The 17,338-nt window shown below is 35.7% G+C and overlaps 2 protein-coding genes and 1 long non-coding RNA gene across 3 annotated transcripts; 2 read left to right on the top strand and 1 right to left on the bottom strand.

The window, feature by feature from the left end:
• Window positions 1–4,991: 4,991 nt before the first annotated feature.
• Window positions 4,992–6,080, top strand: LOC122067560. Its single transcript, XR_006136770.1, has 3 exons — window positions 4,992–5,096; window positions 5,179–5,269; window positions 5,959–6,080. It is a non-coding gene; the product is annotated as an uncharacterized LOC122067560 (long non-coding RNA).
• Window positions 6,081–7,333: 1,253 nt separating this feature from the next.
• Window positions 7,334–11,258, top strand: LOC122067559. Its single transcript, XM_042631394.1, has 2 exons — window positions 7,334–7,576; window positions 10,215–11,258. Exon 2 carries the CDS (start codon window positions 10,734–10,736, stop codon window positions 11,217–11,219), a length of 486 nt encoding a protein of 161 aa, XP_042487328.1. The 5' UTR covers window positions 7,334–7,576; window positions 10,215–10,733; the 3' UTR covers window positions 11,220–11,258.
• LOC122067557 (probable xyloglucan glycosyltransferase 6) lies at window positions 8,930–16,012 on the bottom strand. Its single transcript, XM_042631393.1, has 2 exons — window positions 14,967–16,012; window positions 8,930–8,999 (listed from the first exon to the last, which is right to left on the bottom strand). Exons 1-2 carry the CDS (start codon window positions 15,269–15,271, stop codon window positions 8,930–8,932), a joined length of 375 nt encoding a protein of 124 aa, XP_042487327.1. The 5' UTR covers window positions 15,272–16,012.
• Window positions 16,013–17,338: the final 1,326 nt, after the last annotated feature.

Here is a 17,338-nt window from a genome sequence, read left to right as displayed (position 1 = left end):
AAAAAAAAAAAAAGACAACAACTTAATCATTAAAATTCACCTTCTTATAGAATCCCACTAATCCCAAGAGTTCTCACTTTTTACCAAGTCTAACAGAAGCAACAATGCAATATCATTCTTAAACTGAATAAATTGTTGGATCCAAAAATAGGCTACAATGAAGCTTAATCATTGTCAAATTAAGCATCATGACTTGTTCTACCAAAATTGTCCCAACCCACACCAATTGCCATCCCTACAAGATCCTAAACAAGATAACTTAACAAACCCTAACTAAATCAAACAACTCAAAGAAAGTACTTATCAACGAACAACTAAATCCTACCATCATAAAACTAATCAAACAAAGTACTTATCAACGAACAACTAAATCCTACCATCATAAAACTAATCAAACAAAGTACTTACTGTTGAGCTCAGCGAGAAGCAGAAAGAGAACATAGTAAGGTTTTCTGCAAAAAAAAATTGCGGGAACAGAAGATGAGAAGAAGATGGAAGACAATAGAAGAAGTAGAAAGAGAGAATGAAAGGGAGAATAAATTATACCTTTCTTCAGTACCAAGGCGGAGTGTGGTGGAGTTCTCTTCTTGCACAGGTTCCCAGCAAAAGAAATAAAAAAACAGCAAGAACCGAAGATAAGAAGAAGAAGAAGTAGAAAGAGAATAAAAGAGAGGAGGAGTCATACATGTGTTCATAACCAGTGCGGAGGCGTAAGCAGAGGCGAAGGAGATCTCTTCTCCCTCTACTCAAGAGCGTGTGACCTCTCCTCATCGTCTCTAACATAGACCTTGAAAAGGGTTCCCGCTAGGGTGTGTTCGCAGAAGAGATCGAGAGAGATGCTAGCAAGGTGTGTTGACAGAAGAGATCGAGAGCGATCAATTAGGGTATAAGTGAGAGAAACCCACATGCACCACCCTATGTTTGAGAGGAAAATGAAAAATTGAGGGAATACACAAGATACCTCATCCCTCCTTTAATTTAACCATAAAAGTTATATATATATATATATATATTGGAATAAAAGCATTACTAATCAAAGCAAAGCAATATATTAACTATCTAAAAATGTAAAAAACCTCTACGTACATTCCAACACCCTATTAACTGCCACAATGCCACTTGGTCTTCTCTTCTCTTTTAATTTATTATATTCATACCTAAGTTTTAGGTATCGGTATTAGTATTAGTATTGGTATTGGTATTGGTATTAAGTATCGATCTGCGCCATCCCAATATTGATATGGATCGGTCTAGTTATCCTTCTATGTATTGGATGACAATTGTTACGATATCGAGAGTGGATTAGGTTCACATATGAGATTCTCTAGTCCGTGGATTTGGAATCTACTTTCTCTCTCTTTATTTAATAGATTCCAAATCCACGAACCATGGTCTACGAGATTGTTCTCCCACATGAACCTGATCTGGATCGTACGATATCGATACCATGCACATACAATATTATAAATAAAATGATGTGATTTCATTATAAACTTCCACTTCTTATTGTAAAAAATTTGAAAACATTTTTAACCATTCCAATCCAAAATGTTATATATCGTGGCTTATGATGAATCGTATGTCCTCTCTATCTTCGGTGGGTGAAGGGAAACTGGGTCTTATTGGATCTTTCTTGTTATTTTATCTACAATTAGAATTGCTTAGAGCCTTACTAGTTCCACTTGATCATAGCCGGTCTCTCTAAGCTTAGGTTACACTTCCTCTGAATATTCCTCCTTGGATGGCCAAATTGATATTCTAGCTCATTTGATTCCCATCGCACTATCAGAATATCAGAATATCTGATATATGTGTGTGTGTGCAAATGCACATGGGGGTAGTCTCCTTCAAGCTTCCTTCTCTCTGCTAGTGAGCGCATACATTTTACTATGCTATTATCAATCACCTAGGTACTTCTTTTAGTCCCATATCACCATCCCGAGAGAGAGAGAGAGAGAGAGAGAGAGAGAGAGAGAGAGTTGGTAATTCTTGTTGTAATATTATTTCATTCAGTTCCGTAGAAGTTTGGGTCTAATGAAGATTATTTTCGTTTTTCACTGTGTGGGAAATACAATTCCTGCCTATAGAGATTTTTATCAAATTAATATTCAATAGCTCAAAAACCAAATCCTCGAAACAGGAAGTACAAAAATAACTTCGAAGAAGATGATTGTTAGTTATAGATTGTGCATTCTGGTACAAAGCAAACCTCACTATCAAATTCTCAAAACGAATTGATATTTTCTGATACAAAATGATTCCTAGAATCCAAAAAACCACAGCATAATTATTTCCAATTTTCCATTGACATGAAAAGGTCATCTCCAAGAATCAATTCTTGTTAATGGAAGTGGCAGTCAAAGACAACCCGTTAGATTTTTGCCCTAGTTTATGAGAGGGTGGGAAAGAATAAGGATCAGGAAAACCGAAAACTATAAACCCTAATTCATGAAACGTACCTGGCCTGCAATTTATGAGCAGCGATTGATGGGTTCAGCCAGGGCGGTGACTTGCGGTGGGTCTCGTCACCTCTGCAGCTTTCATCGAAGCCTTTTCCATCTATTTCTCCCCAACTGGCCCCTAGAAAAATTTCTTATTTGCTCTCTGCTTCTCTCCCTCTTCCTCTCCTCTCCCTCAGTTCAAATTTAAAGAAATAGAAGAAATGAAAATGGTGAAAAAGAATAAATGTTTTCTTCACCGGAGAGAGAGGGGATGGCTCACAGTGGGTTCGTCACCTGACCGCTGCTTCATCGAAGCCTTCTCTTTCAATCTTCCGCAGAGCAACTGTCGGAGATCATCTCCCACAACTGCAGCAAAGTGTCGAGGAGGAACAGAGAAAGTGACGGAGGACTGGAGATTGTATCGTATGGGAAAAGGGGAATGTATTTTGAAATGACTTACATTGTATAGTATTTACGTATAGGTAATGGAAGAATGATCATGATGTTTAGATGTCATTTAATGGGTTGAGATCACTCCCGACCATTGACTTCCTTAGCTGGACTGCCGACCAGAAAAATTTTTGCCTTATTTTAATATTTGAAAGAAAAATGTTTATTTCAAAATTACTCAAAACAAGCTATCTTGAATTTGGATCTGCTGCAAATGTGTTTGCATGGACGTATGTGTGAGAGGATCAGACACCTGTCCCTTTTACACATATATATATATATATATATACCTCTCTTCACCCTTGTAATGACAAAAAATGAGACAGATGTTCAATCCTCACGTGTACGTCCCGGTGAATGTATGGGCAAAGGGTCAAAACTTGGGTATCTTTCTCATCTCCGTACTATTTTCGACAATTTTTCCCTAATCATCTTCTTCTTTCTTGTTCACCAAACACCAATATGCCCTTTGTCATCTTCTTTCATCTCCTTCTTTTGCAAGCTCAGCAATCCTTTCAAGCGCCTTCTTATGATAACCTGTTTTCTTAAGTACCATTTTCTCCGATTAAGAGTTTTTCATAGACTCTATATGTGTTGGATTCCTAGATTGTGGAGGGCATTGTAAAGGTGGTTGGTAAAGTTTTAAAAGTTGTTGAGCTCAAGAGCATCTCGTATTCACACCCAAAAGAGGGCAATGACGAAGAAGGGGAGTGTTAGTTTCCATTGTATCATGTTGTGCATGTTACAACCAGAGGCAAGATTCTTCAAGTCCTCTTACTTTGTTAGCTGGCCATAATTATAGATATAGTCTAATGAAATTGAAAAAGTTAGAACATAAAGAGTGTGGATCAGTTTCTCGTACGAGAACCATTCTCGTACTGTCTGATCCACATAGATGGAATCCACCACATGGTTTTTCCATGGATGGTTTCCATCTGTGTGGATCAAACCGTACAAGAACCTAATCCGCTCTTGAACTTAATCACTAATATTGAAACTATTAAATTTGATTCACAAATTTGGTCAGTCATGGTTTTACCGTGGCAACTTTTCTCTGTTGTACATTTCTTGAAAAAGCGAGTAACAGGCCCAATTCAATAATGCTGGAGGGAAATGGCAAGGGGATGCTTGTTGCCTGTTTGAAGATGAATACAAAATGAATAATAACAAGTTTTTTTTTTTTAATCGCCAAAAATACTTTTTCTTATAATGAAAGTGCCACTTTGAAAGATTGCCTCGATAATTAATATTAAATTCATGTAAGTATTTAGTAAGAATTAAAAAGAAAAAACGAGGCATTGTAGCCTCAGTGACAACTGTTATGCATTTCAATGGACAAGTAAATTCAGGTTTTTGGACAAGAACTTGATCTAGACTCGTTCAATTCCTCCATAGAGATTCACTCATGCGCTCTTATTGGTGAAGGTTGAGAGATATCTATCAAATGCAAAGTCTTTATTGATGATGATGATGATGATAGATATATCATCATTGCTAATAATAATAATAATAATAAACATATTTGGTTGAGTTCATCACCTTCTCCATTTATTTACTCAAGACATACATATATACCTAATACGAACTTCATATAATCAATTCTTACTAAAGTCACCATCTTGGATTCCAGCACGTGCTCTCAAATTGGCTCCATCTCTGCTCTAGTGTCCCACTGGACCCGATTGACATCCTTTGGGGGCGTTTGGTTCGAATTATCCGTTGGATCACATTCTATGGAATCAGTTTCTCATTAAATTTAAACCATTTGACTCATTTTTGTGAAAAGCCGATTCGGAGTCGTGGTGGCCAGTAGAATCAGGGATTTCAACTAAAATCCATGACTCATTCGGATTAACCTCAATAGGTTAATCCAGGATCGAGTCACGGTTTCTTGGGTTGCTATAAAAAACATAGATTCACTCTGGATCAAACATTTCGGAGTCCTGTGATTCTCACGGTGAAGGTCGATCGAGGTTTTCCCTGAAACAGAGCGACGGAGGTGAGATTTATCTTCTTCTTCCTCTTCCTCTGCTTCCTCTACTTCCTCTTCTTACTCCTCTTCTTCTTCTTCTACTCGAGGATTCTTCTTCTTCTTCCTTCTCTTTTTCTTCTTCTTTTTCTGTGTTTAGGGTTTCTCATGTTTATCCTCTGTCCATGATAGATGCTTGCATCTGAGAAGATTGCCTAAAACCGAGTTGATTGAAGGTGAGATTTCCCCTCTTCTTTGTATTCTTAACCAACATTTGTGTTTTATTAAGATTATTGAAGTTCGGTTTCTATTTTTCAGGTTGTAAACTTCATATCTAGGGTTTACCCTCTTTCCAAATCAAACGATCAACTCCGAGGTTTGAATCTGCAAAATCGAAGCTTGATTTAAGGTGAGATTTCCATTCTTATGTGATTTTTTCTTCTTCGTATGCATGTTCTTAAGATTATGGAAATTCGGTTTCCATTTTTTCAGATTTTCTGTAAAGAAATTTCTGTTATTCTGTAACTTCCTTTGGAATGTATGTAAAGAATTTCTGTTGCAGAGATCACTTATTTCTGTAAAGAATTTCTGTTGCAGAGATCACTTATTTCAAAATGCCATACACTTTAGTGCCAGTGTAGCGAATGTCTGTGAGTATTAGCAGTGTTGAGGAGTGAGTTTGTGCTACGTTGAGTGTCATTATTGTTGGGTTAGCCAAGGGGAGTGCTATATAGTCTATTGAAAAAATTGGGAAATTTTTGAAGACCCTTATTCAGCCCCTTTCAGTTTGAGCCTGTGATCATCACTTTTTTCTCTTTTTCCATTGGTTTCTCCGCCCTTTTGGGCCTGTTCATTGAGGTTTGTTACATTCCATGGGATCTAATCTTTCCAAACGCCCCCTAATTGTCTCATCAGACTCCTTGAAAACTTAAAGGATAACCCCTTTTCTTAGTGTTTCTTTGCTTTCTCCCTGGAGTTATTGTCTATCTTCTCATGTTCTTTAAAGATGTAAGAATTGCAGAGCTCTTCTCTAATGGTTAATAGTGGTTCTCACTTTCTTATGATTGTTGGGTAATAGTTGTTTTGTAATGAATGCAGCAACAATCTCGAAGACATGCAATTGGGTTTAACAAGTTCATCACCATCATGCCTTGGATTTCCTCAAATTAAGTGCACCATTTTTGTTCTAATTGAGGTCTGAGAGTAACTGCACCAAAGCCTGGGTGCCTTAAGTTTCACATTTGTTCCTTCACATACCAGGTGATTAATCAACTCCTCTCTCTCTCTCTCTCTCTCTCTATTTTTTTTATTTTTTGTTATGAATAATCCAATAAGTATGTTCAACCTCTAATACTATTGGTTGGAAAAATATTTTTAATGAGATTTTTTTTCTTTTTTCAAAATACTAATCCATTCTAATCCACATCTATTTCTTATCTCTCTGTAATCACTTTCCTATAATTCTGCAATAATTAATGCTCTTTCTCATCTTATCCAACTAAGACAGAGACATGATAAGGAAAGAAGAATGAGGAGAGATTTGTCTGAAATCTTTTCCTAATCACTTTTCTATAATTCCTCAGTCTCTTTCTACTTCTTTAGATAGATTCCAATCTAATGCAATCTGATTCCAATCTAATAGTGGCACAATCAGGATATTTTTTTTTTCTTCTAATTACTAACCATTCTTACCCACATTTACTTCAAATCTCTCTCTAATCACTTTCCTATAATTCTACTCTAATGCTCTTTCTCCTCCTATATATCCAGCTAAGGTAGAGATATGATAGTGAAAGAGAGGAATGATTTGAAATCTCTTCCTAATCACTTTTCTATAATTAATCCTCAATCTTTTTAAATTCCTTAGATTCCAATCTTATGCTCTGTCATTCCATCCTAATAGAGCCATAAGGAGGATATATAAAGAAAGGAGAGAACTATAATGAGGAGGATAAGATACTAATTATTTGATTTGAAAAATTTTCATATACTGTTTAATTTGTATCCTTCTTAGTTTTAGGAAATATATTGTTTGTTATGTAAATTTCTTGTATTCATCAAAGACTATGAAACCAATATATAGCTTAATCATATGGGCTCTGAACATGTATTTTTGTTCCTTATATTATTTTTTTTTCTTTCTATGGGGTTGTCTATTTTCTTACTTTTCATTGAAAATTTGAAATTAAAATGGAACTTCTAAACATAGGTTACAATATAAAATAGTATCTTCATGAAAAATTATATTCTATTCGTTATGTTTGTATTTCTCTGAGTAATTATTGCTTGTCCTGTGTATGGCATAAATTTGTTTCTAATATAATTCAATTAAGTATGTGGGAGTCAAGGTTCTTAAGATGCCTACTTATTGTCTCTTTGGTGAAAAAACTAGGTGAAAAACCTTCATTGGGAACTTTGGGGGTATCTATTGCATTGCATCTTTACAAATGGTTTCTTGCTATTTCTTTGTTGTGCTCTCCTTGCTGTCTTTTATTGGGGTGCCCTGTTGTATTGTGTCTTTACAAATGAATGTGTTTAGTATATATCTGCAAATATTTCAAATGGGTCTTTGATTTGTATCTTTAAATTTGAAATGGTGTTGTAGGTGGGGAAAAAAATCTCAGACCTTATTCGAGATTCAGGCAGCCAGACGTCTGGTTCAGAGCAGGGCAGGTGGCAAACAGAACTTACCCAAGTAGCAATAGAGTTGATTGAGGTACGCATCAGGAGGCCCTACATTCAGATTTCCAACTTTGTGTGTTTATGTGTAGAAACAAAATCTGAGCATCCACATGCCTTAATAAATTGCTATCCCAACTTCTTTTTTAGGGTATAAGGCAATTGCAATTCACTTTACCCATTTCTTGAATTTTGTTATGGAAATGGAAGTTTTTTTGCACTGCGTTATGTACTTTCCATCTTATATGTGGGCTATGATTTGAGGTCTTATACAAATTGAAATTGAATTAAAACTGAATAATTTTCTTAACATCAAAACCGAATCATATTGAATTGATTCAGTTTATTCGGTCCATGCATGGTTGCATTAATTCAGTTCAAATTCGATTTAAGTGGACTAATTTCTGCCTGACTTAAATTAATGTTTATTGTTAATGAATAGCAATGGTCAATTCTGGCTATTATGTTTTTCTTCAAATGGGAATGATTCTTTGTTCTCTGTTGATATTTTGATTGTGTGCCAATAGTACTATGTACTACACTATGTAGAATTGGTGCTTATAACTTAAGTCTTGTAAAGCACCGATTTGTAACTGAATCTTCTATATAGCACCAATTTATTATTTGTTTAATTTGAATGTAGATTTACTTTTACAATGGAGTTTGATGACGGCTACAAGAGGCGAAGGAAAATCATAATCTTTGCGGCGACTGCTGTTGTTATAGCAGTAGACCAGTATATAAAAAAATATTTGAAGAAAGAGCCATACCGTTGTCAACCTCTACGCGGTATTATTGAAACAGAGAGAATTATCGGTCACATTGATAAAACCTGTCGAGAACAAATAAGGTTAAGCAAGAGGGATTTTTTCAGTTTAAGTCATTTGATTAGGGAGAAGGGTCTATTGAGGGATAGCAGATCTGTGCAAGTGAATGAACAACTAGTTATGTTTCTACAGACAGTAGGACACAATGTTAAAAACCGCGTCATTGCACACAAGTTTGGACATTCTGGTGAGACTGTAAGTAGGTACTTTAACCTTGTATTGGGAGCAATCATTAAATTATACCCGATACTATTGAAACCTCCAAGTGTCGCAGTGCATCATCGAATAACAAGTAATGAAGGAAGATTTTACCCTTATTTCAAGGACTGCATCGGAGCCATAGATGGGTCCCATATCCCTGCGTGGGTGCATCTAAGCGACCATCCGAGGTTCCGTGATAGGAAGGGTGATATTTCCCAAAATATTCTTGCTTCCTGTGACTTTGACATGAAATGTACTTACATTCTTTCTGGTTGGGAAGGATCAGCATCAGATGCTCGAATCTTAGACAATGCATTGCACAAAGACAGTGACGAAAAATTGGTGCTGCCACGAGGTAAATATTATCCCGTTAATGCTGGGTATGCTAACCAAGCGGGGTTCTTACGGCCATATCGAAACGTTCGATACCATCTGAAAGAGTGGAGAAATATTGATCAGTCACCAAGTGATAAAAAAGAATTGTTTAACCTGAGACATGCACAATTAAGAAATGTGATTGAACGTTCATTTAACCTCCTGAAGTTAAGATTCAAGATCTTCAAAATCCAACCAGAATATCCTTTCAAAACACAAGCAAGAGTTGTGTTGGCATGTGTGCCATTGCACAACCACATTCTTACACAGAATAATGTTGAAGAAGAAGAACGAAGGCTTGATGAAGAGGATGAAGAGGAAGAAGATAGTACTAGTACCCAATCGACTCCTCACCAAGTAAATGATGATGTTGAAGATGATAGTTCTGATGGCGAGGATCATGTGCTGGAGAATGGTGATTGGGATCTATTTCAAGAACAAATTGCTGACCAGATGTGGGCTGATTGGGTTGCAGACGATTTGTCCAACTCAGATTGAGTATTTATGAACTAGAATATTTGTTATTAATTAACTTCTATTTGGAATGTAATTCTGATGTGGACAAACTTAATTTTTTTTTGCATGGTTTGGGATGACTGTATAACATAAATATACTTGGAAGCAAATTTTTGTGTTGTGGGATGCATGTATGTGGACTATTAACTGAATTGCAATGCTAGGTATATGGATTTCCCAATTAGTAATTGTTATTATTGCTTGGAAGCAAATTTTTGTGTTGTGAGATGCATGTATGTGGACTATTAACTGAATTGCAATGCTAGGTTTATGGATTTCCCAATTAGTAATTGTTATTATTGCTTGGTTTAAATTTTTGTGTTGTGGGATGCATGTATGTGGACTATTAACTAAATTGCAATATTAGGTTTATGGATTTCCCAATTAGTAATTGTTATTATTGCTTGGTTTAAATTTTTGTGTTGTGGGATGCATGTATGTGGACTATTAACTGAATTGCAATGCTAGGTTTATGGATTTCCCAATTAGTAATTGTTATTATTGCTTGGTTTAAATTTTTGTGTTGTGGGATGCATGTATGTGGACTATTAACTGAATTGCAATGCTAGGTTTATTGATTTCCCAAATAGTAATTGTTATTATTGCTTGGTTTAAATTTTTGTGTTATGGGATGCATGTATGTGGACTATTATCTAAATTTCAATATTAGGTTTATGAATTTCCCAATTAGTAAGTGTTATTGATTACTTGGTATTAATGAAATATACTCACATTGTATATGGTGTATTTTGTTAGTTTTGATGTGATGGAACCAACAAGAGATTCTAATAGTAGGTCACGGGACATTGCTTCATGGACTAGTGCCGTTTCTCATTACATGTTGGAGTGTATATTGAAGCAGTACAAGAGTGGTAAGAGTGGAGATAATGGACTGAAAAAGGAGCAGTTCATTGAAATTGCCAACCAACTGAAAGAGAAATTATTTACTAGTTACGACTGTGAACAAGTGAGAAACCACTTCCGGATTTGGAAGCAAAGGCTTAGAGCATTGAGTGACCTACAGAAGCAAAGTGGATTGGGGTTGGAATGCATCTGATATGAGATTTGATGCTCCTCAACACTTCTGGAATGATTATAGTGTATAATGGAATTTTTTAAATTATAATTTCTATATAATTGTGTTTTTTTTTCTTACTTACAACATAAGCACATTGACATTGTCCTTTATATTGCTAGAAAAAATAACAAAAGTATTGGAAGGAACATAGTGTGCTCCCAATTCACCTTGAAGTTGGAGCTTTGCTAAGGAAAGAGATGGCAACTGGGAATGATTCAACAGTCCCCTCTGAAGCTGCCACTGAAGTTATGATGGACGTGATAGGTACTCAGGTTGAGGGAATAGGAAACAATGATGGTGTTGACTATGAACATATTGAAGAAGAAGAAAGTGTTCCTTCCACTCCCATTGGTAGTACCAGCCGTTCTCGAGGAAGACCTCGTGGGTCCGTCAATAGTGGTAGAGAAAAGAGGAAGAAGGGTGCAGCTGAAAAGGCGGTAAGTTCATTGAAATCAATTGCTAACTCAATCGAGAAGATGGTAATGAGTGAATCTCAGTCTGAATTTGGGAGAGCAATTATAGATGCTATTGATGCCATTCTAGACCTCAATTTTCAACAAAAGTTTAAGGCCAAGGAATATTTCATGGCCAAGAGGAATTCTGCCATTATCTTCTTGGAAACAAGAGTAGAAGATAGGCGAAATCTGCTTGAGATGTACTTGCCAGAGATTGAGAAGAATTGAGGTGATAAAAGGAAGTGTTTGGACATTCTACGACAATGGTTTTATTGAATAGAAAATGCATCTATTTGGTTGATGTAACTTTTGGTTTATGTTAAGTCTGTGACAATGGTGGCAAGTCTTAAGAAATATTAAGACAATGGTTCTTTCTATGTTCCTCTCTGAATGATTTCAAGGTTTAAATATGGACAACATCATTCTTATTTGTCACAATATTTTGGGTTCTTTGGTATGGTATAAATAGGAAGCGCATAGGTGACCCAGATTACTCCATTGAGAAAATTGGTGAGAGAGAGCAGAAATGGCATGTATTTAACACTCTTTGTCCTTATATCCTTCTTCATGATAAGTGATGGAGACAGGTGTATGCAACAATTGAAGAACACAGATGAGGTGAATCTTGATCACATTTTTTTTCTTTTATTTATTTCCTTTCCCACCATTGTATATCAGTTTCAATTCCTGTTTAAGAGGTATAAAATTTGTGCCATTGAAGTCTCCTATTTTTTGTCCATCACACTCAGATAGGGGGCGTACTTAATAGTATTTTCTATGCATATTTCCTCTCTTGAAAATGTTTGTGTTAACTTACAGATGACATCGAATATGTCCGCTTGTGCTATTGCAAAGTGTGATTACTGTGGAAAAGGTTGCTCGGTTTTCACTTCTAAGTCAGGGTCACATGTTGGAAGGAAATTTTTTAAATGTTCAATGAATTGCCCCTTCTTCATGTGGGTTGATCATCTTAAGATGTGTGAGTGTGGGAACGGTCAGTGTAAGGTCAGAACTGTGAAAACAAGTGCAAATTATGGTCGATATTTTTGGTGCTGTCCACAATCAACTACGGTATGAATTTCTTAAATTTTTTGTTTAATTTAATTTTATTTTTTTTCAAATGTTTAAGATTTGAATGTTTATTTCCTTGTATTCTTATAAGATGATTATATTTGCTTTATAGGTTGAAAACAAAGATTGTGGAATGTTCAAATGGATATCAAGTTCAAGCCCAAGTTGTGATACTTACCAGACTCCACCTAGGTCCCTATGCTCAGAAACATCAACTTTATCATCTCCTTCCCCTTCATCAGACTATATCAAAAGATACTTGAACGGTACAATAAAAGAATCTGAGGGTCATATGAGGATGTTGAGAGATGTTCTTGACGTAGTCAAGAAGCTTGATTTAAACAAAAATGTAGGATGAACCTTTTTGGAATTTTTTGGAAAGAAAAGTCCGAAGCCATTGTAATGATATTGAGTTCATTATACATTTTTTTTTTTGTTTGATAGAAAGACTTAATTAGCATTTACTAGTACCTGGATGAACTCAGTACTATATTATACATTTACATACTTCTTCTCTCATTTGGTCCTAAGGACCTATATTACTTGTATAAGTCATTGGAGACTATTGTTTCTACCCACTTTGAAGCATATCTATCTCCATAAACCAAATCATGCGCTGGTTTGGGCAATTTTCAGATCTGAAGTATATGATACACGATACCTATTTCGATTACATGAACTACAATACAATCATGCCTTGTAATGTTCTTCTTTTTGTCCTCTTCAATTTACAAAAAAAAATAAAAAATAAAAAATAAAAATAAATAAATTACTGCACTACACTATTAGACTTAATAGTTCACGAGTTCCACTCTTTTCTTTTCTTTTTTTTCACATATTACCATAAAAAAGAAAAGGAAAAAAATTAAAAATAAAGTACATGTGTGGAACAAATTTTAGTTTTTGGTTTTGTTTTTGGGATTTTTTTTTTCCAACAGAACATGGGTTCAAAGACTCAAAGGTAACCAAACAGTTTTACACTCAGAATCAATGGCCAGAATCAGGGTAACCAAACAGTTTTCACTCAGAATCAAGTGACAGAATTAGGGTAACCAAACAGTTTTCCACTTAGAATCAAGTGACAGAATCAGGGTAACCAAACAGTTTTTTTACCAAAAGGAAATTATTCCAAAGAAACTCATTCATATGAGTTAGATCCAGAATCCAGAATCCCTGGAATCTGGTCCGATGGATAATTCGAACCAAATGCCCCCTAAGTGTTTCCTAGTAGAAGAAGCATTAATTATGACATAGACCTGCCATTTTACCAAAACAATCCAACTAATTATATGATATGGCTCAATTGGATTTCTAAACATCTGTCAAAAATGAGAGCAAATACAGGTCCTCCTTAAGCATTAAGTGATTAAACTGAAAAGCAATATCTCTGGTATATTTCAGATTTTTACTTATCATATATTGCAAATTCTACGTAACTTATCGTACTCCTAGTAGTAACTATCTTATGCAGTAATTTCTCTTACTCGTGATAACTTTCTGGCTAGTAACTTGTGATACAGACACTCTTTTTGTATCCTCGCTGATAACTTTCATTATTTCTGCAGTAATTATTTCATATCTACAGTAAAATTATGTTAATAACAATACATCCAATACCTTGGATGTATTGAACAGAAGCATGCCGTCACAGTATTGGAGAACAGGGGAGGTTTTCCATGGATGACTGTCCTGTGATTACAGGGACTCTCTCTCTCTCACACACACACAAACACAACACACACACTCACGCACACACACATAAAAGAGAGAGGGAGGGAGTTGGTTTATATATTTTGTATTAATGGGGTGATTATTTGAGCTATTGGGGGGGGGGATGTTGTGGGTTGGGGACTTGAGATACATACGACTTTATTTTCCTACAACTGGTCTTCCGAGGATGGTCAGATTTATTTGAGCTAGGCATAGGATTATTGGTTGATACACATGCAAGGGTCACCTATTGATTTTGAGTTGGGAGTACCTTTTGTGAGTGTATTACTATCTATATCTGTTGCAGTGGGTTCCTTTTTGTTTCTTTCTTCTATTCCACTGTTGTTTTCCAAGGAAGGCCCTTCACAATGTTATTATTTCTATACGTGTTCGTCCAAACAACATGCTGTTGCTTGCCAGAAGAAAAATAATAACAATGGGAAATTTTCATCTTAGTTATCTAAGGAAACATATGACATACTTAATTAGAATTTGTCGAATAAACCATTTCAGACATGCTGCATGAAGATAGCATCCTGCTTGCAAAAGAGTAACACTCTTTATCTATCTAAACATGAAAAAATGAAGATGAATTAGATATAAATGTTCAAGAAATATCTGATAAGGGATTTGACTAATACACTAACCTTTGGGGTAGGTGGTGAAGAGGAAAGAATTACACCATCAGACACCCATACCACATAAAGATAGTGTAAGATGATACCCCAACATAACTTACAGAGACGATAAGTAGATTACCATGTCAGTCTTAATCACCTTAAGAAAATTGTCAATTTCACTTAGAGTTTTACTAATCTGTTCAGAAACTAAATTTGATCCCAAAGAAGAAGAATAGGCTGTTCTAATCCAAAACAACCCCCGACAGTTCCAAAGCTAGAGATAATGATCCCATTAATGTAAGTGAAAGTGCTTAAAAGATGAAAACAGAATAAATGCAGGGTCAGGTATAAGTTCCCATTTCCCACAACTTTTTGAAGCTTTTGTTCAAGTAAATAGCAACCATTTTCGGGCATCATACATGACATATTCAGCAGAATATAAAAATGTTACTCAGGATCCTAACTTGGTTCGTTCTTCCACAAATAATTAATGCAAATAACGTGAATCCAGCAAGCATAAATATTTTATTAGAATTTGAAATGATCCAAAAACAGAGCACAGGGAAGCACAGACCTACATCTTCTTACCTCCCTCTCGTTGCACATTGGTGTCTGTATAAGCACCATAGGATAATCCTCGGCATTCTCATTCTCGATATCACCAGCAGAGAATTCCATCAATGGAACAGGCTTCAACCTGCGAAACTTGATCCAGAAACACCCTAATACCAAAATGATCCGATCCACCGACTGAACCAAGAACAAAACAGTACAAACATTTGACAGAGCCTGCAATGGTGGTGCCAGATAATTCGCCCTTATAGAGAGCCAAGTTGCGTAAACAATCTCCACGAAGCCCAGAACATTATCCGAAGCCATTGAGGGTGGACTGAAATGCCATCCCTTGAAGTAAGCCAAAAGCTCAACGAGCAGTAATAGAATGATGAAAACCAGGAAGACCCTAATAACCCTATAAAGCCGAGACCCATTACGCGAAGATGGAATAGAATCAGAAACGAGTCTGCGATTGGGAGTTTGAAGGATAGAGAAGAACCCATTGGTGAAGGGAGGGAATTCTTGACTTGTTGGATTTTGAGGAGACAAACCCACGAGAGCTGAAGAGCGCTTCTGCTACGGTCTTTCTTCACCGTCGTTTGAGGGCTATGGATCTCAATCAGTTACGGTTTTCAGATTTATTTAAGGACAGTGCATGGTCCCGCTCCTTCTTCTTCTTGTTCCACCATTCCCAAAATTCGTAATTTGGGGATGGAGACATGGAAAAAATGGAATCTTTTGAAGATCTCTCAATTTATCTCTTTCTGTAATGGGTATCTTTCTCTGAAGCGTGAGCATTGTGGAGCCATTTGCAGAGTCCGTGTTCAATGTGGATCTGGTGAACAGGGGAGGTGAGGGAGGAGATAGCAATGGAGGTCTGGTGGTGATTGGATTTCTATATAGTAAATGCCCACCAAAATTTATGTAACTCTTCATTAATGTCAGCAAAAGATTTGACTAATGGACTAAAGGTTGAACGATAATAAGCTTAAATTAGTAGGATCTGCTGAAACTGAAAGGGGACTCTGTTTGCAGTTTTTATGTTTCTACTTCACCAGTTTTGACTCCGTGATTCTCTCTCTCTCTCTCTCTCTCTCTCTCTCAAGTGAGTTTGCAGTTGCAAACTAATTAATCCATAATACTGTTGCGGCCCCACAAACTAATTGTTAAACTTGGACCGTTTGACTGGGGGCGCAGCCCGTTCTTTTCGCGCGTGTCCAATGTTTGTCTGGGTGGAGGGAACATCAAACGGATGTAAATGGACATTTGAAATCCGAATTCGAATTCACATTTGTATTTGTATTTGTTTAGGAGTATCTATATCCGATTAAAGAGTATCTGAAATAAAATCCAAATTATGTAAAAAATAATTATTCGATCCGATTAAATAATCAATTAATGATTTTAAGGGTCCTTAAAATTTACACAGGTTCTAGAGAATGATAAAAGAATTAAAACAACTTAGAAAAATAGGTTAAAAGCAAATTCTATTCATTGGGAGAGGAATGTCCAGACTACACAAGTCAGAGAGTACGCGGATATTGAAAATTCAAATTCGTTTAGGGGTATCCAAATCTGGTCAAGAAATATCCAGATCCAAATACATCCGATTCGAATTTGATCCGTATTCAATCCATTTACATTCATATTCAAACCAAGCATTTAAGTATCGGCATCGGAAACAATATCAGTCTCAGTGGATATTGTTATGATATTGATCCAAATCAAACTGGACCGATTATGTGTATTAGTTACTTTTACTTTTGCTTTTTCAAAAAAAAAAAAAAAAAAAAACTTTTTTTTACTGGTTTATCCCTAAAATGATACGAGTAATCGATTGGGATCGGCCAGGTAATACCGATATTAGTTTCAATCAATAGCAATATAATATGATCAATACAGTCGATACAATACTAATACTAGAAAACATGCTTCAAACTAACAAGTTTTTTTCTAATTTTATTATTACATAATGTCATTTTATTTTTTCATGAAGAAAAATTTTGTTAAATCAAATCAACAAAGGAGCAACTCCTACAAAAAAAATAATAAAAGGGTTTACAAAAGAAAGAGGAGGGGAAGGCTACCAAATTCGAGACAAAAATGGCATCATTTTTCTTTTTGTTTTTTGCTCACAAAAATGGTTTTGGTTGTATTTGGTATCATTTATGGAGCTTGTTTCAATTTTAAAAAATTGGTAAAACACAAAAACCAAAAAGAGATCAAGAGTCATTTATGTGTTTTAGCCAAAAATGATTTTTAGTTATTTTTGCATTGGATTTTAATGAATATGTGCTTAAAGGCTCAACATGGAGAGCTAAAGTAGTCATTTGCTTTGTAATTAGAAATCCAAGCCCCTTGCCCCCTCTTCTTCAATCCAAAATGAAGAAA

This window comes from Macadamia integrifolia, unplaced genomic scaffold (genome assembly GCF_013358625.1).
Source record: "Macadamia integrifolia cultivar HAES 741 unplaced genomic scaffold, SCU_Mint_v3 scaffold2974, whole genome shotgun sequence".
NCBI lineage: Eukaryota > Viridiplantae > Streptophyta > Magnoliopsida > Proteales > Proteaceae > Macadamia > Macadamia integrifolia.
This window is presented reverse-complemented; position numbering and strand designations above follow the sequence as displayed.